Source organism: Cydia strobilella, chromosome 2, assembly GCF_947568885.1.
Source record: "Cydia strobilella chromosome 2, ilCydStro3.1, whole genome shotgun sequence".
Classification (NCBI taxonomy): domain Eukaryota; kingdom Metazoa; phylum Arthropoda; class Insecta; order Lepidoptera; family Tortricidae; genus Cydia; species Cydia strobilella.
Window position 1 is genome coordinate 16,027,273 of NC_086042.1, and position 26,222 is coordinate 16,053,494.

Sequence of the window (26,222 nt, forward strand, 5' to 3'; positions counted from 1 at the left end):
CTATTATGGAAATCTTATACCATCCTCCTGATTACATCGTAATCAAAACTATCCAGATTTAAAACCGTCCTTTCTCGGTCTCTTTTCCTTTGGCGTTTCAAAGGGCATGGATGGAGGTTTTTGGTCGGCTTCGCTTAATATCCTGTTGCTTCTATCACCCGGTCTTGAATTTTATTAAAATATATACAAGTATCACTATTCTTAAAAGTTTCCACTTCTTTTGAAAAATATTTGTATACATTATATATGATTTCCCGTGATTGACCATTTACAGAAATACCCTTTTTGAGACGAGTCCCCATTTAATTGTCAAAAAATATGAAATTAAATATATATATTGTTTACCTACTAGTTATGGTGGTATGAACTACTCTATATATTTTAAGGCTGAAAAGACGACTGCACTCTTTGGGTGTTGGATTGCAACTAAATCAGTAAGAAACTGTCACTTTCTATTACGCGATTACGTCCGATTTTACCCGAAAAACGAAAGTCGTTCTAAGAGTTAACGGACTGTATGTTGCTATATGAAGGGTGTCACATGCGCGTTTCTGACAACATAAAATAAAATGCCTTTGTTGGCCAACCAATCACAAAGCAGATGCGACGCAGCAGCGTGTTCAAGTAGGCAAATTTGCATTGAATCGAGTCTCCTAAAACAAGAAATATTTTATGTATGAAGTTCTATTTTCAAAAACTTTATAATTGACTAAACCGTATCGATAAAATTCTTATGCTTGAGTCGGAAGTACACATAGACTATCCAACGTTGAAAAGAGTAAGGTTGTAATGTTGCATATGAAGTTGTAATACACAGATTATACTCGACGAGTAGAAAAACTTTATTAAAAGCGACCTCATTTTGTAAATATGTGTAAATAAAAACAATGTTATTGTAATTTAAGTAGACATACCAACGTAAATACCTATTACACATAATAATTATATAGATTGTTTCCTAGATTACATAAATGATAAGTTAATTGTGTAAATACCTAATAGTAACACAATAGTAGTACATGTAGGTAACTGAAAGTTTTGGGTATCTAAATAAGCATTAAATAATGGGGCAAAGTACATACTACTGTGAATGAAGATTTCTAACTTGTAGTTTTTACATTTTCCAGATATTATAATATGTACCTACGTTTTAGATGGCTTAAAAATATTAACCTAGGTACCTAATACCTATTCTCGAGGATGCGTTGTGTTCACAGCTAGGGAAATATTATAAGCAAGTTAATACTTACCTTAAGGTGCAGTAAGTTCGTGTTCTTCTCTCACTCCCACTGAGCGTAAGCATGAGTGAGATGGAAATTTGCCCGAGAGCGCGGAAATAATGTTTTTATTTTTATTTTAAAATTTTTATGTGTTTAAAAAATAAAAAAGTAATTGTTCAAGCATAATCTTGCTCATTTTTTTTTAAATAATTTTCATGTTTAGCTTTTGGGCAAAATTTATTACTTATATTTTTTTAAGTGCATTCTATGATTAGACCTATGTTCGTGATTTATTTCCACCGAGCAAAAGTTTAAACTCAGGATTCCTACTTCTAAAGGCCTCTAGATATTAAATTTATGGCAGCCGTATTCTGATCCATAAAAGCGCTACGACTTTTTAAATCCGTTTTCTGAACCTACTGCACCTTAATTTGTCAACACGACAAATTCTCATAAGTATTAGGTACCAAATATCTAACTGTAAGTAAACGGTTAGCAACACTCATGTAACAACTCTGGTTAATAAGCGTAGGCTTATAAGAGCTGAAAATAAGGAAAATAGTCGAAGAATTGTTGCCTCCTAATTGCAATGCTTTGTAAATAAATAAATTAGGCTGATTACACGTAAATTATAGATGTGTCATGATGTTTATTATTGTTTAGCTTGTTTATTAACTAAATATGTGAAATTATGTCAATACCTACCTATGCCTACTGCCAAAAAATAACCAAAAATATAACGAATAGAATTCCTACTGTAATAAATAAATGTGAAATAATTGATTTTGTTTAATTTAGGTAAAGTTGTTTTCAGATCATTTTAAACTCCTACAGTATCAGTATGTTTTTTGACTATTAATTATTTTTTTTAAAGAGTAATTTTCGTTTCAGTGGTGTTTTGATAATTAATCTCCAAAATGTTTGATTCAACAATAAATGTTAATAGTTATTTGTTATACAAGGGTGCAAAGTTGTATTTTACCCGCGAGTGTTTTAACACACGAGAAGTAAAATACATTTGCACCCGTGTGTAACACAAAACTTTTCCCCTCACTATAGCGAGGAAAGTGCAACATCCACAGGCGTTAGATCATCTTCATCAACTGGAATCACTCATTTTTTTACGATATTATAACAAAAAACTCTGGAAATTCTGTACTTTTACGTGAGAAGTTATTAAGTAAAATTTTCGTTGACAATGTTGACATTTCTGACGTATGAAATGTCAATGATGCGTTTTGAAATTGCATCGACTTAACTTGTGCGTTGGACTTCCGGTTCGAGCGCCATCTTGATAGTTAGCATCGTGATTAATTACTTTGTTTTTTGCTTATTAATATTGTTTAAAGTGTAATATCGATAGCTTATTATACAGTAAACTAATGTGGTAGTGTGCAGTGAATGGAGAATTAATTTTGAAGCGCGTTTAACCACCATCTTGGAGTCAACGGCCGGTAGTCCACGTGCTTCTTGTAAAGACTAGTTATCGATTTACAAGAGCTAACAAATCACCGTACACTGTCTTGTACAACCGTACAATTTTTGTCGTTTGTAAACCTCTCAATACCTTGATACTGGCGAAATAGTCCCACTGGGCTGAAGCCATAATTTTAAAAGAAGAAGAAGAACTTGTGCGTTCAGAATTATATTAACCATAATTATTAAAAAACAAACGTTTATTATGGAATTTTAAGGTTTATGACTTAAAATCATTAAATAAGGCTAAATCTGGTAGTTTTTATTAGATTCTCAAACCATTTATTTAATGATAATTAATATCGAACGAACCATTATTATGAGAGTTTTACGTTTTGTTATCTGTCAAGCTACTTAAACACGCTCCATCCAAGGTCAAATTACTTTCCCCACTAGTGGATAAAATGCGTTTTTTCCCGCTTGTTTTAAAGGATAAAAGACGGCTTTCCGAGCTAGTGAGGGGAAAAGATAATAACATGGTCCCAACATTTTTACGCCTTGATCGTCCACGAGACCACGACCCACAACCATTTCCAGGGTTCCATTTTCATTAGGTGAAGGATCACGCTTAAGAAGAAAGCGGACGACCGCCCCAAAACCGCCTTCACATACAAACGTAGTCCCCATTTTCGTTTTTCTGAATATTAACATATACTGAAAATGTTTTGATACAATTTGATGTACGTAGGTAGGCAGCTATGCCCCCACAGAACTATATCAAGATAGAAGTAAAGAGCTGGGCAAATTGTAGGGAGACCGAGCGTGTAACATTTTGCGTAGGTACTTTGACGTCACGAGCGTAATTTAGTGATGAGAAACATAAGCCGCGCGAAACGATTCAAAAGCATCGATTCACAGATCGATTAGAACACGGCATCGATTCTAAAATATCGATAAGAACCGACAGAAGAAATGATAATTATTTTCGACAGAGGAAATGATAATTCACGTTGACGATTCAACGGAGCCACGTCAGCCACGACGTTCTATTGCCAAAATAGTGTTTAGTTTTTAAGTTTATGAAATTTATATGTATGTTAGTCTATAAGGTATATGTAATATGGGCCTTGTTGCCTGAATTAAATTTTAAAATAAAAATCACAGAACTATATCAAGATAGAAGGTAATAGTTCAGCAATTTGTAGAGAGACCGAGCGTGTAACATTTTGCGTAGGAAGTAGGAAACCATTTTTTACGACCAGTTGCTTCAATCCATTTATTTTTAATATTAAGGGGCCCACTGACTATCAGTCCGCCGGACGATTTTGGCCTGTCAGTTAGAACAAAAATTTGACAGTTCCGAACAATTGACAGGCCGATATCGTCCGGCGGACTGATAGTCAGTGGGCGCCTTTAGGATCATTCGGAAAACTAAAACAAAATTGCAATTTAGAAATAACCATAACCTGTTTGTTAATAATATTTGCTTTGCACTACGTACATTATATAGCTGCATAATAATATAAGAACGTAATTATCATTTTGTCTGTTTTCAAAATCGATTTTAATAATCGAGTAAGAAAATCGCAGTGTACAGCACTATTCTTACTTTTGACAGAAAAAAATGAGAAATCGACCTTGAACGTGACTCGACAATGCTCGACAGTTTGAATAGTTATTAGGGTTCCGTACCCAAAGGGTAAAAACGGGACCCTATTACTAAGACTCCGCTGTCCGTCTGTCTGTCACCAGGCTGTATCTCATGAACCGTGATAGCTAGACAGTTGAAATTTTCACAGATGGTGTATTTCTGTTGCCGCTATAACAACAAATACTAAAAACAGAATAAAATGAATATTTAAGGGGGGCTCCCGTACAACAAAACCGAACCCTTCTTGCGCGAGTCCGACTCGCACTTGGCCGGTTTTTTTTACATCGCTGGTTTTGAACGCACGCCAAGTCTGGCTCGTCAAATTTAAGCCGCAATGGAAAGCTAGCGTTGGCACACAATCGCCCGCTACTGTTTTGATGAAAATAATAAAATAGTTTTTTAATCAATAACAGATATTTAAGGACAAATTGTACTTACCAATGAAAGGAAATACCTCCATTAACAGCTCCAACTTTATTGGTAGTGTTTGAACAGTTAATTATACGACTGACTGTACTGACGTCGCAAGCAGACATCGATCGGGAGCAGACTGAAGTTCGCGGCGAGCAATTGAGCCACCGGGTCGTAGTTTCGCCACGCAAGGAGTGAATGTAACACTCTTTTCTTCTATTGCCCCTTTCGGTAACTTTAAATCGAATAGTGAAATAATAATAATCTCCACAAAACAAATCTTTCATTTTCTAGTTCCTATTTTATAATTATCATCCGGTTTTTCCATTTCGGTTGTTGCGCTAGTTTTCCTCATTATTAAGTACTAAGTATTTGTACACTTCCCTTATCTACACAGATCATATGTTTAATAAAGGGTAAACAATCTTAACGTGTCTTTATATTGCAAACTCTTTAAAAAAATAGTGAATACCGTAAAATCAGGTAACTTTAGTCCACAAGTCCACAACTCACAACTCCAAATTCAAGTTCCAGTAAAATATGTATAGTAGTTTTCAAAAATATTATGTTGAGTACTTGTATAATATACAAAGAGCATTAGTGTATCCAAATACCTGTGTATCTAGTTAGGTACGGAGTTCCGTATAAGAGCAATACAGTCTAAGGAAAAAACGTGTCTCGGAAATCAATAAAAATTATTCTCGGACAGATGGCGCCTACACATTTGGCCTATTCTCGGCCTATTTTGGGCTATTCTAGATGGCGTTGACGGTTTTGTTTGTTATTAAACAATTTGAACACATATCAGTGAAAGAACGTGGGTCAAAATCATATAAAAATTATAAATACAAACAAAACCACACATTGTCTCATTTCAAACATAGAGATCGTACCGTGCCTACCCCCCCAAAATTGAAATTCCGCAACATGGCGCGTGATCATATATTCCTGGTCAGGCTTTATATATTCAGATTTTTTTTTTAATTGACAGGTTATTGATTCAAATCAAAGATAGTTATAACTCCGTAATAGATGGATACAGTCTAAGGAAAAAACGTGCCTCGAAAATGAAGAAAATTTGATTCTCGTTCAGAGGGCGCTACTAGCTTTGGCCTACTGTCGTATAGATGGCGTTGACGGTTTCGTTTGTTATTTAGCAATTTTAACGCATATCAGTGAAAGAACATGGGTCAAAATCATAAAAAATAATTAATGCAAATAAAAAAAATCATTTATCCATATTTAAATACATTCTATCGTATTTTTATAAATCTTCATTTTTAGTTTTAAAGTGTGTCGACAGATGGCAGTGAATTTACTGGGGTTACCAATTTACTATGACAGTACCGCTCTAGTATAAGTTACTCTATGCTATAAGCATGATCGACAAGAACCCTGGACTATGACGGAAATGTATCTAATTTTTCGTCGTATCAAAAAAAACATATATTATAGGTATGTAAAGCCTGACCAGTAATATATGATCATTGTCAAGAGGGCGCTGTTATTCTCATGTATAGGGTTGTCACGTTGTCAAGAATAACAGCAGTTCAGTATAGTATGAAAAAACTAGTTCCAGTGAAATTCCGCAACATGGCGCGTGATCATATATTCCTGGTCAGGCTTTATATATTCAGATTTTTTTTAATTGACAGGTTATTGATTCAAATCAAAGATAGTTATAACTCCGTAATAGATGGATACAGTCTAAGGAAAAAACGTGCCTCGAAAATCAAGAAAATTTGATTCTCGTTCAGAGGGCGCTACTAGCTTTGGCCTACTGTCGTATAGATGGCGTTGACGGTTTCGTTTGTTATTTAGCAATTTTAACGCATATCAGTGAAAGAACATGGGTCAAAATCATAAAAATAATTAATGCAAATAAAAAAATCATTTATCCATATTTAAATACATTTTATCGTATTTTTATAAATCTTCATTTTTAGTTTTAAAGTGTGTCGACAGATGGCAGTGAATTTACTGGGGTTACAAAATTTACTATGGCAGTACCGCTCTAGTATAAGTTACTCTATGATTCAAATTTAACGAATGTACAGAGATAAAAAAAGCTAGAAGTTTGAAACTGGTACTTTTTTAATTTTAAACTAACACAGGACTGCCTGCCTGCCTGTGCCTGTGACCACGAACGTAACGTCACGTTCGAAACGTCAGGCCATAAATAAACATAAGTTTTTACGCGATTAAGTCCTGTCTTAGTTTAAAATTATGAGTGAAAATCGTGTTAGTTTCAATCAATATATTGGTACATTTTTCTAACATATTTGCCATTTTGCACTTATTAACCGAGAGAGTGTTGTTCGGAAATTACTTAGTTGCTCTGATTTTTTTAATATAGTTGGTCAAACCAAATTGTCAGTAAATAAGGACAAAATAAAATATACTCATCCTTTTCTTTTGGATGCTAGTACTAGTGTAAGACAAAGATAGTATGATTCTCTCTGTGTATGTTTGAAATGAGACAGTCATTTGAAAATATAGGTAATTAATTTTACTAACATCAATGGCATAACATTATCACCATACCTAGTGCAGAATAACCTACAAACAATTTAGAATTATAGATTTATTTCAGTCAACATCAATGCGGAGAAACATCAACAGTATAATAGAACACAGAACCATGACTACCTGCCTACACATAAATATTTTAATTGTACAATTTACCTGTTTTTTAAGTGCAAATGATTATTTAAAATGACAGTTTTGCAACCAGTTCGTTCTCGGTCCATGAGCATTTTAAATGCCCTGATTACATTGAACATGACCATGTCAACTTATCTTTAATGTAATATTATCTCTCTTAGTTATATATTTTATCAACATACCTATGAGTTATTATACTATTATTTAATCAATTCTACTCACATAATAATTTGTTGGCCATTAAGGCTTGTAATGGCTAAACTTGTGATGTATTAGACTAAAACAGACAATTCAAAGAAAGATCAAGCATGGAAAATTATAATCACTTAAATTAAGTTAAGAAATAGACCAAAGGATAGAGAGATGCCCAAGTTATTAAAATGTTAAGTTAAGATCATTAAAGTTTAAGTACAAAAACAAAATAAAAACATAAGAAAATATAGGAGAAATGTTATTTTTAAGCTACATTGGTAGGGTTTGCAATCTGGATCCGAAATGTATGAAATTATCCTGATGTATTCTACCTACCTATTTCATATACTTAAAAGTATTTTAAATTTTAACACGCTTTTTGACAGTCAACCTGTATGTAACTAACTATGTAATGGAATCTAAGGTAACTAATTTAACCATCTCCCAAGGATCGTAGTCATGAAAATTGGAAGCTGTTTGTAGTTCTGATGACAATACTGTCGAACTAATCTGATGATGGAGCCGGAAGATATGAACTGGAACTTCATGATGGAACATCGTATTATAGCTGTGTTTGGATTTGTTAGAAAAGTCTTGCAATGAACTTTGACCACGATTAGGTTTCAAGGTCTGATGATGATAGGCACTGGCATTCCATGATGGAATATTGTATCATAGTCGTGTTTGCACTTATGAGAAAGGTCACGTAATAGACTTTGAACACGATCGGGTTTCAAGGTACAAACCTACTACTACTAGAAATTGGTAATAGGAACTCTGTGATAAAACAACGCAACCTAATTGTGTTTGGGGTTTTTAGAATTGTCTCGATAAGTATTAGTTGCCTGTGGAAAGAAAAGTACAGTCAGCGAATAAAGTGTATACCAAAAATGAAATTTTTGTCAAAAACTTATTACTAAAATAATTGACAATCATATTTCTGGATTTGAGTATACAGAAGTCAAAGACTACAACTATAGTTATTTTAGTTTTCAATTATAGCTATAGGATCAGTACAAAATTGGCTGTTGGTAGACTCCTCCAAAAACTATAGTGTTTGTGACTTTTTCCACAATAAGGTAACTAAAAGGCCGGTTGGCTTCAAATCTTATAACTCCAATTCGGTTTGCAAACTCTGCAGCTGTAGCTCCAGACGCTGTGGTACCTTCCTCAGTAACCTCAATTTCTGCTTTATGGACAACCCTAGTCACATACATGGGTACCCGAGCCAAGCGGCCCAAATTGGCTTTCACTGGGTCAAATAAGTCATATATTCCCATTCCCTTTTTCAAAATTTCATTCAGTTCAATGCTTGAATCAATTTTGAAGCGAGGAATGAAACAATCTATTTCATCATCACTATACTCTTCTTGAGAGAGTTTCAGCTCTTGAAACACAGTATCTAGAGGTACTGTTTTGAAGTTCAAGAACATATCTTCCAGAGTAACACCAGGATTTGGCAGCATTAATAGCATGGACAAACGATTTTCAACACCATAAGGCAACTCAATTACTCTTGCTTGTATCTCCTTAATATTAGCAAATGGGTATGTGTATCTATTGTACATCATGTTTACTTCACCCATTTTCATCCCACTACTATTATAGAAATTTTGTTTAGTTGTAGAGGAGACATTAAAAGGTGCTGTCCACTGCCCTTTAAAATACACTGCACTAGTGATGATCATCTGTGCATCACTCAAATTATTTTCATCAATTAATTTGGGAATTCTGCCTTTAGTTGCAGATGACACCGCTCCATTGATGGCGGCGGCGGTTGCTGCGGTGTTACTGAAGTCTAAATCGACGGTTTGCGTATCATAAAATACTTTCGAAGATTGACGGAAGTCATCTTCCAGAAATTTAGACTTGTCCACAAATATTCCGTTGAATTTCGCAAGATGCACCGTAGTTGTGTTTACGACTAGCCATCGCGCGATTTCTTGTAAGTTATGTCTGGTGACCGTCCGGTTTCTTTTGATTCGTAAGGCTGAGACCAGTTGAGTCCGCGTATTGCCCAGTGCGCCTTCCGACGTCACCGCCAAAACCGTCCACGCTGTGATCGGCGACAATATGAGATTCTGCGTTCCTTGGTTTTTTGCTGCATGATATAATAGCTCCACTGAGAAATTCCCCGTCGCCTCACTGAGGCCGTTGTGCAAGTTCGTGGGATATTCCGGTTCATTGTGTCCTTTAACTCCATGATTCTGCCCGAGACACAACACAAAACACGCGCATAATTCGAGCACAAATATAAGCATAATGACTAACAACACAAATTACTTAGTAAACTAGTAAACAGAAATTCCCTTTACTTTTATTTGCCGCAGCGTAACGCTAGCCTTAGCGGCGACTGAACGACTGACTGGTCTGACTGACGATGACGACTCATACATCGGGTAAGAGGAAAATGACCAGATGCCGATGCCGCGGCCGCGTTATCTATAGTGTTATTAGTGTTTACATTAAAATGGAATGGACAAACATACCAACTAAAACCAGTTTCAAATGATTGGATTCCCGGACTCAGTTAACTCCGTATCAAATCTTTTTGACAAAGACGTTGACGTTAAAAAGGCGATGTTGCTATATGATAATAAAATTGTTATTTTAGGATTTTCCAGAGAATGTTTACTAATAGGTACCTATTATAGCAAATAAATATGTTATTGTGCACACGACGCATGCACGGAGGGCTGCTTGTACGAACACCCTGCGGCAGCTTCGCGCCGCGATCCGCGCACGAGTGTGGAGGGCGCTCTAGAGTACGTTAAGCCCGATTTACATCCGTGCCGAGACTTGGCAAGCTCAGGGTCAGGGACGCAGTTATGCGTTAGAGAGAGCTAGCGATATTGCTATCCCATTCCACCTTTAAAGCTGTAACAGACTACAAACGGATATACCGGACTGCGACCTTGGTCCGGTCCGAGGCCTGTTCGATCGAGTGGAAGGTGGTCCGCCGTACGTTAAGGACGCAGCTATGAGTGAAAGCGAGAAAGAAATTAGCTGACCGACCGACCATTTGGTCCGGACAGCTAATCTCTTTCTCGTAAATCGGGCTTAACTCTAGAGCCCCCTCCACTCGCGTTCGTGCCTTCGCGCCATGTTTTTTGTCAGTTTTTCAGCCCGCGTCAAAGGAGACGCGAAGCGCAAACTTGCAAGACTACACATTAGACACTATTTTGGCTCCTCTGTAGCAAGATAAATATTATTATAGTTTGTCAAAGGACTGTCTCATTTCAAACATAGACAGAGATCATACTATCTTTGTCTTACACTAGTACTAGCGCCCAAAAGAAAGGGATGAGTATAATTTTCTTGGTTGTTACTGACTGACAAATTGGTTTGACCAACTATAATTATATTACATTAAGGTGCTTAACACCTAAATCCTAGGAGTTAACCCGGTGTCAAAATGTAGGTGTACGGGCGTTACATCTAGTACTTGCGTTCGGATTTGCATCGGTTTCCTGAACACACTTTCGCCATGCAATCGTAGATGAGAATGTGTGAGAATGACAATATTTTTTTTTTAATTTGTAATCTGTCAACGGAGTACCATCTGCATGGAGGTTTCATTTACGTTAGAAAGAGATGGGTAATGCTTCTCGCACGCGAAGTATTGCGGTGTTACCATATAGCTGGGGTCAAATAAAAAAAATACAATATAGGTATAATAATTTATTTATATATTTTTTATCTAAATTCCTCCGTGATTCCAGTCCGTTTATCTTCAAATTGCTTGTGTGCTTCTACTAGTATCCTGCCGATAGCTTTGACTAGCCTCACTTTGAACCTGGATACGGTTGTGTTCTCCTCGTAAGAGATGGCGTTTGAGTCGCGTTCAATGTAATAATCAATAGTTCTGGATAGCATCTCCCTCGCTTTCAATATGTGCTCGACTTGGCTGCAATGTTATTTAATGATATATAAAACCTTACTTTAAAAATATAGTTTTAAACTTAGGGTTTTTTTTAGATGGGATTGGCGTTTTTAAGGCATAGATGGGAACCAGTGAGCTTTCCAATTTTCTCTGAGATACACTAATTATAAATACTCGTAGACAAGACGGGCATGGAAGCAGCGATTATTTTTATTTTATTTTATTTATTTAAGGTTTACCAACAATTGTTGACATCGATACATTAATAACGTACTAAGCTAATACATGTAAGGAGTGGTGTCACAATTACTTACAGGTAAACACCGCATGCATAACAAATATAAGTAAACAACTATAGAAATACCTAAATTTAAACTTATTTTCTAATTATTTATGTTTCTAATTATTTGTGTTTTAAGAAATATTTTCGGACAGATGTTATAAATTATGTTCTGCTCAATACAGAGAAATATTGATTATTGGCAAGCAGGCAAACTAGTGTGAAATACTATATGAGTACGATACTTAAATGTAATGAAACGATGCTTGTTTTATATAAATAATCCTAATTTAATTAAGTCGTTATGTTGTATCTTCTTGCTGTGTTACTTTTTCTTATTTAACAATTTGTTCACTGTATGTTATTTTCGTCTTTTTTCTTCTTGTCTGTTACCATCAGTGATTCTTCTTACTTGATGGTCTCATCGGAAGATCAGCGCTGGAAGCCACCAGCAACATGCTGAGATGAGGCCATTTCGTGGCATTTTATTCTTACTCTATTTTTTCTTTTATATTATGTAATGTCTCGTTTGTTTGTGCTTACGAATAAAATAATTCTAATTCTATATAATACATATAAAGTACGGACGCTAAGCACGAACAATTTTACATCGACCCGCCATTTCTTCTCTATCGCACGCTGCTATAGTTGGTCAAACCAAATTGTCAGTAAATAGGAACAAAAAAACTATACTCATCCTTTTTTCGTTTGCGTGCTATTACTAGTGTAAGACAAGGATAGTATGATTCTCTCTGTCTATGTTTGAAATGAGACAGTCCTTTGACAAACTATATATTGCTGTCCCGCCCATGATGCTACGACCTTAGCAGTATTCAAATACGTTAAGATATATTGACTACAATAAACGATAAAAAATACGCTATCGGAATACTGTTAGATATGTCCAAGGCCTACGACATGGTTCAACATGATATACTCTTAAATAAACTTTGGGGAATAGGGGTGAGGGGAATCACACACAAATGGTTTGCATCTTATCTAAAAAATAGAGAACAATGCGTAGAAATTGAAAATGTCGACTTGACAACACGAGAAATTAAACGCGTTCGATCTGACGTACACAACATGACCCATTCCATCCCCCAGGGTGGAGTACTGCTTGTTATTTTTAATATATATTAACGACATTCCAAAACTTATAAAAAACGACTATTCTTGCGTTCTCTTCGCAGATGACATATCTCTCCTTACTTCATGCAAAGACAGTATGAGCATCAATAATGAAATAAACCTAACACTAACTCCATTGATAGAATGGATGGAAGACCACAAACTAAAATTAAACATATCCAAAACCAAAATCATTCAATTTAGGCCGCATCAAAAAAACCCTAGACTTAAAAGTAACGTTTAACGGCATGGACTTGGAATGCGTAGAGACAGCAACACTGTTAGGGTTTGATATTGATACTAATATGAATTGGAAAAAGCATATTGCCAAATTAAAAACAAAACTGTCATCTTTTATTTATGCATTGAAAGAGCTTAAGAGAACGACAGATTTCCAGTCCGCGCTTACCGCATACTATGCCTATGCCTACTCATGGCTTAAGTATGGTATAATACTATGGGGAAATAGTACGGATTTGAAAGACCTATTTATACTTCAAAAAAATGCATAAGAATTTTAGCTAATATTTACTGCCCAGAAAGCTGTTTACAATATTTTAGGGAATATAAACTTCTTACTCTGACCTCTTTATACATCTTGGAAATGGGTAAATTTGTTAGGGAAAACCCAAACCTGTTTACCTATATCCAAGATCAGCCGCGACGATATGAATCCCGATTTAAAAATAACCTGGTAACAACAACAGGCTCTAATTTAAAATTATACAGCTCAAGTCCGTACGCCATGGCAATAAAAGTATACAACAGAATAGATAACACTATAAAAGCAGAACAATGTAACAAAACATTCTTGACTACACTTAAAACTTACTTGATTGACAAATGCTACTACACTCTAGAAGATTTTTTTACAGATCCGTCTGATTAGTAACACCGCTATTTTTGTGCACTAATTTTAAATTTTAAATTTGGATAATATTGTAGATAAGGTTAAATTCAATCAAATTATTCACATATTGCACTCTAATATTAATCCTATTTCTAAAACATTTACATTCTTATTATTTTAATACTTATATAATTTGACATCACTTAATAATAATTATTTGCCCGTTTATTTTTGTATTTAATACACTGACAATTATCTGATTCAAATCGGCTTATATGTATAAAAACTACTAAATTGACCTACTTTTATATTATACACATATATTTAAGATTAGATCCTAAGTATGCATGTAATATTGCTATGCCCCCACGGGGTCCATGTGGAACTACCAAGAATTTGTAATACCTATAAAATCATGGTTGTAATAAATAAATATGAAATATGCCGGCGGTGAATGCCACTGTACAAGCGGGACAGTAATATAGTTAGGTACGCGCGCGCGATAGAGATAGGAAATGGCCGGTCAAGCATTAGATGTAGGTATTGCGTGGACATAAGTATTCATGAAATCTAAAAAAGCTATCAGTATGTACTAAGTCAATGATTGTATGGAATTTTATGTTTTAAAGCTTACCTAGTCGGTACATGTACGTCGAGTTTGTGTCGGGTGAGTCTCAGTACTGTAGTGTCGTCGTATGTGTCACCCTGCAAAAAAATAGGTAGGCTGAAAACGAATTATTTACTTGTGTGGTTTTACTAACTGGTGGAATAAACTGTGGGTTGATGGTAATTTGAAAACTTTTTAAAATTTACAAGGAATGTCGTCACACCTAAAGCGCGTAGGAATTAATGCTTGGCATAGGTAAGTATTATGATCATTAGTAGCGATATAACCGCCGGTTGTTTATCTCTACTTTAGTTACTGTATTATCTTTTTATTGTATTGAGGTGTGAAATAGAGTATTCAGTATTGTATTGCACAATGCTTTCATTTGTCTCGTGAATGGAAGCCGCCGCATTACCTACGCGACCCGTATGTATACGTACTACAGATACGTCTCCCTGGCACAGCGCGAGCACCGCCTGCGGGCTGACGCGGGAAGTCTTGGGCACGACGAGTGCGCGCCGCTCGAGCGAGTGGAAGCCCCCGGAGTATGCGACCCTTATGTATACGTACTACCATAGAGTAACTTATACTAGAGCGGTACTGTCATAGTAAATTTTGTAACCACAGTAAATTCACTGCCGTCTATCGACACACTTTAAAACTAAAAATGAAGATTTGTAAAATACGATAAAATGTATTTAAATATGGATAAATGATTTTTTTATTTGCATTAATTATTTTTATGATTTTGACCCATGTTCTTTCACTGATATGCGTTAAAATTGTTAAATAACAAACGAAACCGTCAACGCCATCTATACGACTGTAGGCCAAAGCTAGTAGCGCCCTCTGAGCGAGAATCAAATTTTCTTGATTTTCGAGGCACGTTTTTTCCTTAAACTGTATCCATCTATTACGGAGTTTTATCTATCTTTGGTACTACAGATACGTCTCTCTGGCACAGCGCCAGCACCGCCTGCGGGCTGACGCGGGAAGTCTTGTGCACGACGAGTGCGCGCCGCTCGAGCGAGTGGAAGCCCCCGGAGTATGCGACCCTTATGTATACGTACTACAGATACGTCTTCCTGGCACAGCACGAGCACCGCCTGCGGGCTGACACGGAAAGTCCTGTGCACGACAAAGTGCGCGCCGCTCGAGCGAGTGGAAGCCCCCGGAGTATGCGACCCTTATGTATACGTACTACAGATACGTCTCCCTGGCACAGCGCGAGCACCGCCTGCGGGCTGACACGGAAAGTCTTGTGCACGACAAAGTGCGCGCCGCTCGAGCGAGTGGAAGCCCCCGGAGTATGCGACCCTTATGTGTACGTACTACAGATACGTCTTCCTGGCACAGCGCGAGCACCGCCTGCGGGCTGACGCGGGAAGTCTTGTGCACGACAAAGTGCGCGCCGCTCGAGCGAGTGGAAGCCCCCGGAGTATGCGACCCTTATGTATACGTACTACAGATACGTCTCCCTGGCACAGCGCGAGCACCGCCTGCGGGCTGACGCGGGAAGTCTTGTGCACGACGAGTGCGCGCCGCTCGAGCGAGTGGAAGCCGCCGAAGTACGCGACGAGCGCGTTGCGTTCCTTCTTTGCGTCGTGGTTGACGCTTTCGCCGCCGATGTGGGCGCGGTCGCCTTTGCTGGAGATCAGAAACAATTTCTCTATCGGAGGCTATGTAAAAAAAAACATGAGATTGGCACTAACTATACCTACCAAAATAAGGTTATGGGACTGTAAACTTGCTGACGTATTCTTGATCAACTTTCTCTATCGGAGGCTATGTAAAAAACAAACAGTTTATCAAGTCAGCAAGTTTACAGTCCCATAACCTTATTTTAATATAGTTAGTGCCAACCTCATTATTTAGTGGAACTGAGTGAGTTTATTTTTCGATATTTCTAATCGTCTTGAGACAAGGAAACATATTGAGGGTCTCGTGGACGGTGGGGCGTGGCTAAACATCGATATTTTCACAACTTAGCTCAGTTTCAACTCACCTCGGTCTCTCCTGCTATTATTTATCGTCTGCCTACCTGGTGAGCAGTCTGAGTTCAGGCTTCAGCTTCCCCTTGGTCCGCAGCCGTGCGCGCGCGAGCAGCAGCGAGTTGGGTCCGCACAGCAACGCGGCGGGCGTCAGCTCGTCGACCCCCGAGAACCGTGACAGCTCCTCGACGCTGAGCAGCGGCTGCACTATGGCGCTTTTCAAGAGCTGCTCTAGGTACAGGTTGGTGACAGCTGGAAATAATAATAATGTGGTCATATGGGAATAGTAAGGAGATTAGATACCGAACTATTTTCTACCCCTTTATGATACACTTGCAGAAATGAATAAGTGCGAATGCGATGCACTGCTATTACAAAAAATGCTAAATACCTATCCAGTAAATAGAAAAGAATTTTTTAACGTCTGATTTTTATCCAAAGACGCATTTTCAGTAAATTTCCGCCTGTCAGTCGAAAGGTATACTAATAGATAAGGACCTCCCAAAACGATCACCATAACTAGATCGTCATTTCACTTCATTGCCATACACTCTTTGGTCGGCACTCAAAAACTCCCTTCAAGAGATGATGGGCAGTCGCCAACAGATAGAGGTTTAACGGAGCGGCCAAGGTGCTCAAAAGTATCTGACGCACTGACAATTTGACAATGGCGTGTTCAGATATTTGTGAGCACCTTGGTCGCTCCGATATATCTGATGGCGGCTGGACCATCATGTTCTCGTAGGAAAGGATTTAAGTCAGAATGAAAATGTAGCAACTTACAAGTAACGTAGGCGAGGCGATCCCTCCTCAATCCATAGCGCTCACACCATGCTTCGACTGCTTCTTCGCCCCTCGCGCGCGCGCGCTCAAACTCCTCTTGGATCCAGTGCAGGGCCACGTGGTCCGACGTTGCACTAAACTCGCGTTTTATCTCACGGATCTCTGAAATACACATACCTATGTAACTACAAATATCTACTAACTAATTACCTGTCCCACCCGCCCTCCTGTCGGGTGACAGCACTTCCCAGGAGCACTCGGGTACGTGGGGTCTCTCCTCCCCAACAATACAACTTTGACAACTTTGTTACTCGTTAGGTCGTTACGTTTTTATAGCTGACAGTGCCAATGTATGTATTCGAAATTAAACAAGGTTTTCCCGAGGGACTACAGTATGGGGTTTTTCAAAAAAGGAGTGTACAGGTTTTTAAAGGGTCGGCAACGCGCATGTAATATCTCTGGTGTTGCAGGCGTCCATAGGCTACGGTGACTGCTTACCATCAGGCGGGCCGTATGCTTGTTTGCCACCGTCGTGGTATTAAAACAAGGTAGTAGTAATATTATTATTAATATTAAGTAATAAATCATTTGTTTGGTACGCCTACCTACCCAACTACCTTCCTTGTTTAATTCTGAATACGTACATTAGCAGCTAAGAACGTGACGAACTAACGAGTAAAATTTAGTAAGACCTAATCATACAAAGAAAAGACATCAAATTGTATTCTTTATTCTGTAAAGACATCAGATGTAGACTAGGCAAAATTAGAGAGAAAAAAATCTGTAAATAGTACTTTAGCTATCCCGTGGTGAAGCTCTGACATCAGGAAATAAAAAAACCAAACACAGCTATATACCTTCCTACCTGTCGGCGGCGGCGCGAGCACGTTGGCGGCGGCCGTGCTGTTCTCTAACACCGAGGCCACCAGCAGCTACATACCTGCCTTCCTGTCGGCAGCGTCAGCGAACACCTCGACGTTGTCGGCGCAGTGCGCGAGCACGTTGGCGGCGGCCGTGCTGTTCCCTAACACCGAGGCCACCAGCAGCTACATACCTGCCTTCCTGTCGGCAGCGTCAGCGAGCACCTCGACGTTGTCGGCGCAGTGCGCGAGCACGTTGGCGGCGGCCGTGCTGTTCCCTAACACCGAAGCCACCAGCAGCTACATACCTGCCTTCCTGTCGACAGCGTCAGCGAACACCTCGACGTTGTCGGCGCAGTGCGCGAGCACGTTGGCGGCGGCCGTGCTGTTCCCTAACACCGAGGCCACCAGCAGCTACATACCTGCCTTCCTGTCGGCAGCGTCAGCGAACACTTCGACGTTGTCGGCGCAGTGCGCGAGCACGTTGGCGGCGGCCGTGCTGTTCCCTAACACCGAGGCCACCAGCAGCTACAAACCTGCCTTCCTGTCGGCAGCGTCAGCGAACACCTCGACGTTGTCGGCGCAGTGCGCGAGTACGTTGTCGGCGGCCGTGCTGTTCCTAACACCGAGGCCACCAGCAGCTACATACCTGCCTTCCTGTCGGCAGCGTCAGCGAGCACCTCGACGTTGTCGGCGCAGTGCGCGAGCACGTTGGCGGCGGCCGTGCTGTTCCCTAACACCGAAGCCACCAGCAGCTACATACCTGCCTTCCTGTCGACAGCGTCAGCGAACACCTCGACGTTGTCGGCGCAGTGCGCGAGCACGTTGGCGGCGGCCGTGCTGTTCCCTAACACCGAGGCCACCAGCAGCTACATACCTGCCTTCCTGTCGGCAGCGTCAGCGAACACTTCGACGTTGTCGGCGCAGTGCGCGAGTACGTTGTCGGCGGCCGTGCTGTTCCCTAACACCGAGGCCACCAGCAGCTACAAACCTGCCTTCCTGTCGGCAGCGTCAGCGAACACCTCGACGTTGTCGGCGCAGTGCGCGAGCACGTTGGCGGCGGCCGTGCTGTTCCCTAACACCGAGGCCACCAGCAGCTACATACCTGCCTTCCTGTCGGCAGCGTCAGCGAACACCTCGACGTTGTCGGCGCAGTGCGCGAGTACGTTGGCGGCGGCCGTGCTGTTCCCTAACACCGAGGCCACCAGCAGCTACATACCTGCCTTCCTGTCGGCAGCGTCAGCGAACACCTCGACGTTGTCGGCGCAGTGCGCGAGCACGTTGGCGGCGGCCGTGCTGTTCCCTAACACCGAGGCCACCAGCAGCTACATACCTGCCTTCCTGTCGGCAGCGTCAGCGAGCACCTCGACGTTGTCGGCGCAGTGCGCGAGCACGTTGGCGGCGGCCGTGCTGTTCCCTAACACCGAGGCCACCAGCAGCTACATACCTGCCTTCCTGTCGACAGCGTCAGCGAACACCTCGACGTTGTCGGCGCAGTGCGCGAGCACGTTGGCGGCGGCCGTGCTGTTCCCTAACACCGAGGCCACCAGCAGCTACATACCTGCCTTCCTGTCGGCAGCGTCAGTGAACACTTCGACGTTGTCGGCGCAGTGCGCGAGCACGTTGGCGGCGGCCGTGCTGTTCCCTAACACCGAGGCCACCAGCAGCTACATACCTGCCTTCCTGTCGGCAGCGTCAGCGAACACCTCGACGTTGTCGGCGCAGTGCGCGAGTACGTTGGCGGCGGCCGTGCTGTTCCCTAACACCGAGGCCACCAGCAGCTACATACCTGCCTTCCTGTCGGCAGCGTCAGCGAACACCTCGACGTTGTCGGCGCAGTGCGCGAGCACGTTGGCGGCGGCCGTGCTGTTCCCTAACACCGAGGCCACCAGCAGCTACATACCTGCCTTCCTGTCGACAGCGTCAGCGAACACCTCGACGTTGTCGGCGCAGTGCGCGAGCACGTTGGCGGCGGCCGTGCTGTTCCCTAACACCGAGGCCACCAGCAGCTACATACCTGCCTTCCTGTCGGCAGCGTCAGCGAACACTTCGACGTTGTCGGCGCAGTGCGCGAGCACGTTGGCGGCGGCCGTGCTGTTCCCTAACACCGAGGCCACCAGCAGCTACATACCTGCCTTCCTGTCGGCAGCGTCAGCGAACACCTCGACGTTGTCGGCGCAGTGCGCGAGTACGTTGGCGGCGGCCGTGCTGTTCCCTAACACCGAGGCCACCAGCAGCTACATACCTGCCTTCCTGTCGGCAGCGTCAGCGAACACCTCGACGTTGTCGGCGCAGTGCGCGAGCACGTTGGCGGCGGCCGTGCTGTTCCCTAACACCGAGGCCACCAGCAGCTACATACCTGCCTTCCTGTCGGCAGCGTCAGCGAACACCTCGACGTTGTCGGCGCAGTGCGCGAGCACGTTGGCGGCGGCCGTGCTGTTCCCTAACACCGAGGCCACCAGCAGGCCGCGCGCCAGGCGAGGGTGCACTGTGAACGAGGACAGCAGGCTCCCAAGGCGGGTCAGCTGCTCACTTTTAGATAGTGCACCTGCAATATAAACGAATTAGAAACGGCTTCAAGTTGCTTGTATATTGCTGTTGATGTCTATAGTTTACCTTTGATATTCTAGTTTTTTCAACGTGAAGACAAGCATTAAAAAGCGCCAACTAGAGCAAAGTTGCGCTTTTATTTGAAACGGCGGTTATACGTATGACGGTTATTCTCGTATTTGCCACATTAGCTTCTACCATCTGGTCTACTAACGAACGAGAGTGTCATTTGCGTTCACGTTAACTTAATTTAGTCTATAACTATAGTGACTGACAAACTATTGTTACTGTTTCAAATTATTAGCCAAAATTAAATTAAAGTTCACGAATTATGCAATTATTCAATGAATTATTGAATAGAATTAGAATGGTTTACCTAAATCAACAAGGTCATTTATTGCTAATTGTATAGCTTTAGATGAGGGCGGCTCGGGCAGCTGCGACAAGAAATCTTCTACCTTATCATCGTCTGGAGCATACGACTTGCAATCCAACACCGTTTGCTCTAAAGGTACCCTGTAATGGCAATGAATATCAGCGTCATGGTTCTGTTCAGTTTGTTAATGGTTAATGTAAAATATATCCATTTGGCCAGCAGAGATTAATGTTTATTGTATGGTATAAATCAATTGAGATGTCCTTGTCCCGGCAATTTGCCACGCTTACTTGGAGAGCCAGAGGTATAGGTTACTACCTAATCCCAATTGTCACCGGCTCTAGTTTCTACGAAAGCAACTGCCATTTAATCTTCTTACCCAGAGAGCAACTATTGAGGAACCCGGGCTATCCCCGATAAGGCATCGGGAATAGCCCGGGTTCCTCACGATGTTTTCCTTCATCGAAAATAAATTGATCAAAATATAGGATGAAAGTTAGCTTACCTTAGTATTTCGGGAGTAGAAAACGGCGTAAAATCATTTTCCTTTTCTTTCGTGTAGAGTTTAAAACAATACCCTAAAAAATAACATTGATTCAGAAATATTGTACAGTAAGTAGGTAGGTAGCTAAAAATATCAGATTTTATAACGAATATTGGTTGTATTGTTTTTTTTTCCGACGCGATAGCGCATCCGTGTGACTCCAGGGGTTAAATATAGTATACTCCAGTCTTATTCAATCATTAATTCAAACACTTCCGTTTTTGCATTAGGTCTCTATGAAGCTGTAGGAGTATAGGTGGTATGTGGTGTCGAAGTCCCAACCGAAGTTTGTCGACCCCTGAGGAAAGCGGGTAGCGTATTAGCAGCGTTGCTTACTGACCGGCTTGCAATTTGTCGACCCCTGAGGAAAGCGGGTAGCATATTAGCAGCGTTACTTACTGACCGGCTTGCAGTTTGTCGACCCCTGAGGAAAGCGGGTAGCGTATTAGCAGCGTTGCTTACTCACCGGCTTGCAGTTTGTCGACCCCTGAGGAAAGCGGGTAGCGTATTAGCAGCGTTGCTTACTGACCGGCTTGCAGTTTGTCGACCTCTGAGGAAAGCGGGTAGCGTATTAGCAGCGTTGCTTACCGACCGGCATGCAGTTTGTCGACCTCTGAGGAAAGCGTGTAGCATATTAGCAGCGTTGCTTACTGACCGGCTTGCAGTTTGTCGACCTCTGAGGAAAGCGGGTAGCGTATTAGCAGCGTTGCTTACTGACCGGCTTGCAGTTTGTCGACCTCTGAGGAGAGCGGGTAGCGTATTAGCAGCGTTGCTTACTGACCGGCTTGCAGTTTGTCGACCTCTGAGGAGAGCGGGTAGCGTATTAGCAGCGTTGCTTACTGACCGGCTTGCAGTTTGTCGACCCCTGAGGAGAGCGGGTAGCGTATTAGCAGCGTTGCTTACTGACCGGCTTGCAGTTTGTCGACCCCTGAGGAGAGCGGGTAGCGTATTAGCAGCGTTGCTTACTGACCGGCTTGCAGTTTGTCGACCCCTGAGGAGAGCGGGTAGCGTATTAGCAGCGTTGCTTACTGACCGGCTTGCAGTTTGTCGACCCCTGAGGAGAGCGGGTAGCGAATTAGCAGCGTTGCTTACTGACCGGCTTGTACGCGGCCCGCGCGCCCGGCGCGTTGCTTCGCGCCCGCGCCCGACACCCACACAGTGTCGAGGCTCGCCGTGCCTGCGAACAAATACAAGGTTACTCACAGTCTCACAGTTTGAACACCCTACACAAGGAAATACTATAACGCGGGTAGCGTGTACACGATGTCGGGGATGGTGAAAGAAGTATCTGCGATGTTAGCAACTAGTACTATCTTGCTAAGTAAAAATGTCCATAAATAAATGCCTACCGGTGCCATGTTTGAGCGTGTTCTCCTTGTGTGCGCCCGAGTCCACAACGTACACGACATCGGGGATGGTGATGGAGGTCTCAGCAATATTGGTGGCCAGTACTATCTTACGGACGCCTGGCAGAGGTTTGGAGAACATGCGGGCTTGGTCTGTTGTAGATAACCTGGACACAAAACAAAATATAATATATATATTACTTAATGAAAAGGTAAAGAATAATGATGATGAGCCGTAAATTTATATGTATAGCTGCGATATATTACACAAAATGAACTTAAGGGCACATAGGTATATTTCAAAATGAAATGTCACATTATCTCCAAAACCAAATCAACGGCTAACGTGCCCCGTTTTGCGATTCCTCTTCCGGGAAGTTAATAACTTGAACATGATATTAATGCCTGCGCAATACAATTTTAAACTAAAGTTGTCAAATTTAGTCTAAACAATGTTAATTTCGTCACTGTTTAATGCCAGAGAAATGATTGTGCACCAACCTAGAATGAACCGGCAACACCAGGTGCGTGCTTTCATCGCAGCCCCGATCGAGCAAGAGCTTCGCCTGTTTGATCTCGGCCCAACCAGGTAGAAAAACTAAAATGGCGCCTTCCGGTTCCGTTCGGTCCACAGCTTTTACGACACACACAACCTGATAAAAATGTTTAAGTGAAAGTGGGAGAATTCATAAGAACCGGCGCAAGAATTTTATTCATCTCACGTCTCTATAACTCGATTTCCATCGGAAAAGAAGGTATTGGTACAAATATGCTTGTTTTACTATTTTAAATATGCTCTTATAATAGAGACAACAAAACGCATCTGCGAAGAGTTTAGTTAAGATTGATCCAGATCAACATATCACCATAAGGATCTATAAAAGTCTCCCGTGAGACTCGAACATGTAACTTGTCAAACAATTTATAAAAGTCTCCCGTGAGACTCCAACATTATCCTGTCAAACAACTTTGTTTCTACTGACTATATATTGACCTTTCGCGCCCTACATTTTTTAAATTTGCCGCTTTTTCTACTTCGGAAATGGCTTGACAGACTTTATTAACAATATTTTAAACAGGTTAACTTACGTATTAATAATAATAATAATAACTCCCACGGCCGATTCGGCCACGGCGACTGCTGTCAACTCCGTTATTGTTGTCTCTGGTGTGCTCGCAAGTGGCTGACGTAGCCGATTTTGTTTCCAAAAGTTCGCCGGCATTGCGGGCATATGAGCACACCATTTGAGTAATTATAATGTATTGCCGCATGTGGTCTGGCCTTTATTTCGTCGCGCTTGGAATCCAGCTCTAAGCGCCGTCGCGATTCGAATTCAGCCACCCGGGCATTTATTGTATCCCGCCATTCTGTTCGCATGGCTGCCCGCTGCCCCCATCGCGAGGGCTCTATACGACACTTTTTCATGTGCCGCTTAAGCACATCTTTGTACCTGAGGAATTGGCCGCCCTGTTTCCGCTTGCCCTCCTCAAGCTCAGAATAAAAGATGCGCTTAGCCACACGCTGGTCGTTCATCCGTGAAACGTGACCACACCACCGAAGCTGACGTCGCATGAGGTATACCTCGATACCACCCACATTTGCTCTACGCAGAACTTCGGTATTCCGAACACGATCAGACCATCGGATCTTCAGTATCTTGCGTAGGCATCTGAGGTGGAACCGATCCAGCATGCGAATATGGCGGCGATAAACGGTCCACGTCTCAGCGGAGTATAGAAGGTTAGGCAGCACGACTGCCACATAAACGGATATCTTAGTGGCCAGTTTTAAGTCATGTGAGCTGAGGACCTTGTGGTCTAACTTGCCAAAAGCTGCAGCCGCAGCCCCGATCCTGCAGTTAATTTCAGCATCAAGGTCGCACTTGGATGTTAACGTGCTCCCTAGGTAGCGGAACTTGTCTACCTGCTTCAGCTGGTCCTCGCCGAGTCTAACGACCAGTGTCTGATGACTGAGAACGTCCAGCGACATCACCTCAGTCTTCTTGACACTGATCTTGAGCCCAAATTTGCGACAGGACTCGTCGAAGCTGGACATGAGCTGTTGCATGCCTTCCGGGGACTCAGTCACAAAGCACAAGTCGTCTGCATACATGATCTCTGTGATCACTGCGTATGAGACTTTTGTGCGTGCTTTAAACCTGGCCAGATTGAAAATGTTGCCGTCAATGCGATAGCGGACGCGAACACCTTCAGAGCATGTGAGTAAGACTTCTCGGACTACGACCGAAAAATACATTGCGAACAGAGTGGGTGCTAGGACGCAACCTTGCTTCACCCCGCACGTAACGCGGAAGAAGTCCGATTGTTCGTCGTCGGTAGCAACGCAGCACTCCATGTCGTCATGTAGGAGTCTCACTAGCCTTACAAACTTCTCCGTGCATCCAAGCCTGCTCAGAACTATCCAGAGGGCTTCACGAGGCACGCTGTCAAATGCCTTCTCGAGGTCAACAAAGCAGAGAAACAGTTGACGACCTTGCTCTCTGCTCTTCTCTTCTAGCTGACGCACTGAGAATATAGCTTCACAGGTGCCTCGGTCCGGCCGGAAGCCAAACTGGGTCTCTGGAAGTATTTTTTCGGATATATCCATTAGGCGGTTCAGCAAGACTCTGGCAAAGACTTTCCCGGGGACCGATAACAACGAAATACCACGGTAAGAGTTGCAATCAGAACGGTCACCTTTGTTCTTATATAATGCCCTTATGCGAGAGACCTTGAAGTCATGAGGGACTCGTTCCTTCTCCCATATAAGAACAAAAAGTTTCCACATAGCTGATTGCAACTCCTCGCCGCCGTATTTAATCAGTTCTCCTGGTATAAAGTCGACGCCAGCCGCACGCTTGTTTTGCTGTTGTTTAATAGCAAGAGCAACCTCGTCCCTTGACGGTAGCTCATCCAGTTCAACGGCAATGGGGAGTTGAGGTATTGTTTAGTCGTATCTTACGTATTATTTAGTCGAATAAACGCTCGACATGTTTTGATCCGTTTTTGAGGATCTTCGACAGGAGCACTGACTACACTGTCTCTAATGATTGAGCGCCTGTAGCGAGCAGCTGTACAAGAATCTATTTCAAACACAGGTACGTTCAATAATGCTTGGAGATCTCAGCAAAACGATCGCACATACACACCTCTTGACAGTTAACATGTGGCTTTCCGTCCTTTTTTTTGCAGTTTTCGAATGTGCTGGAAAGTTCCAGATTGTATTTCCGTTTGATGTCCTCCAGATATAGAGTTTCCACAGGAAATGTTCGCCCAGGCACCTCAACGACTGGACACGAGTCGAAATATCTGCAAATGTATACAATAAAATTAGGAGTTGTGTTTGGAACACCAAACCTTATCAAAATGAGACAGAAGTTACGTAGAGAAAAGGTCTCACCCCTTCCTACGATTTGACGACGATTGACGAATTTGTCAAAGCGTGTAGTGAATAAATTGGAAATCTA

General features: G+C 41.9%; 3 protein-coding genes across 3 annotated transcripts in view; all 3 read right to left on the reverse strand.

The window, feature by feature from the left end:
- LOC134752504 (serine protease inhibitor 77Ba-like) overlaps window positions 1-26,222 on the reverse strand; it is a 139,221-nt gene that overhangs the window by 89,846 nt on the left and 23,153 nt on the right. The window lies entirely within an intron of this gene.
- On the reverse strand, window positions 7,053-9,880 carry LOC134752495 (serine protease inhibitor 77Ba-like). The gene has a single exon (XM_063688192.1). It carries the CDS (start codon window positions 9,813-9,815, stop codon window positions 8,565-8,567), a length of 1,251 nt encoding a protein of 416 aa, XP_063544262.1. The 5' UTR covers window positions 9,816-9,880; the 3' UTR covers window positions 7,053-8,564.
- LOC134752684 (ATP-dependent RNA helicase DHX30-like) overlaps window positions 11,240-26,222 on the reverse strand; it is a 28,296-nt gene continuing 13,313 nt past the window's right edge. The window contains exons 11-22 of the mRNA XM_063688365.1: window positions 25,905-26,064; window positions 23,257-23,408; window positions 22,759-22,922; window positions 22,506-22,586; window positions 21,371-21,443; window positions 20,866-21,005; window positions 20,299-20,487; window positions 17,080-17,241; window positions 16,347-16,548; window positions 15,769-15,952; window positions 14,333-14,403; window positions 11,240-11,461 (exon numbers count right to left, since the gene is read on the reverse strand). Of these exons, the coding sequence (XP_063544435.1) occupies window positions 11,251-11,461; window positions 14,333-14,403; window positions 15,769-15,952; window positions 16,347-16,548; window positions 17,080-17,241; window positions 20,299-20,487; window positions 20,866-21,005; window positions 21,371-21,443; window positions 22,506-22,586; window positions 22,759-22,922; window positions 23,257-23,408; window positions 25,905-26,064 (1,789 nt within the window). The 3' untranslated portion in view covers window positions 11,240-11,250. The remainder of the gene's footprint in view (window positions 11,462-14,332; window positions 14,404-15,768; window positions 15,953-16,346; window positions 16,549-17,079; window positions 17,242-20,298; window positions 20,488-20,865; window positions 21,006-21,370; window positions 21,444-22,505; window positions 22,587-22,758; window positions 22,923-23,256; window positions 23,409-25,904; window positions 26,065-26,222) is intronic.

Bases quoted from the DNA above. Each gene is read 5' to 3' on its own strand.
- LOC134752495 (XM_063688192.1), bottom strand. From the start codon at position 9,815: ATGCTTATATTTGTGCTCGAATTATGCGCGTGTTTTGTGTTGTGTCTC.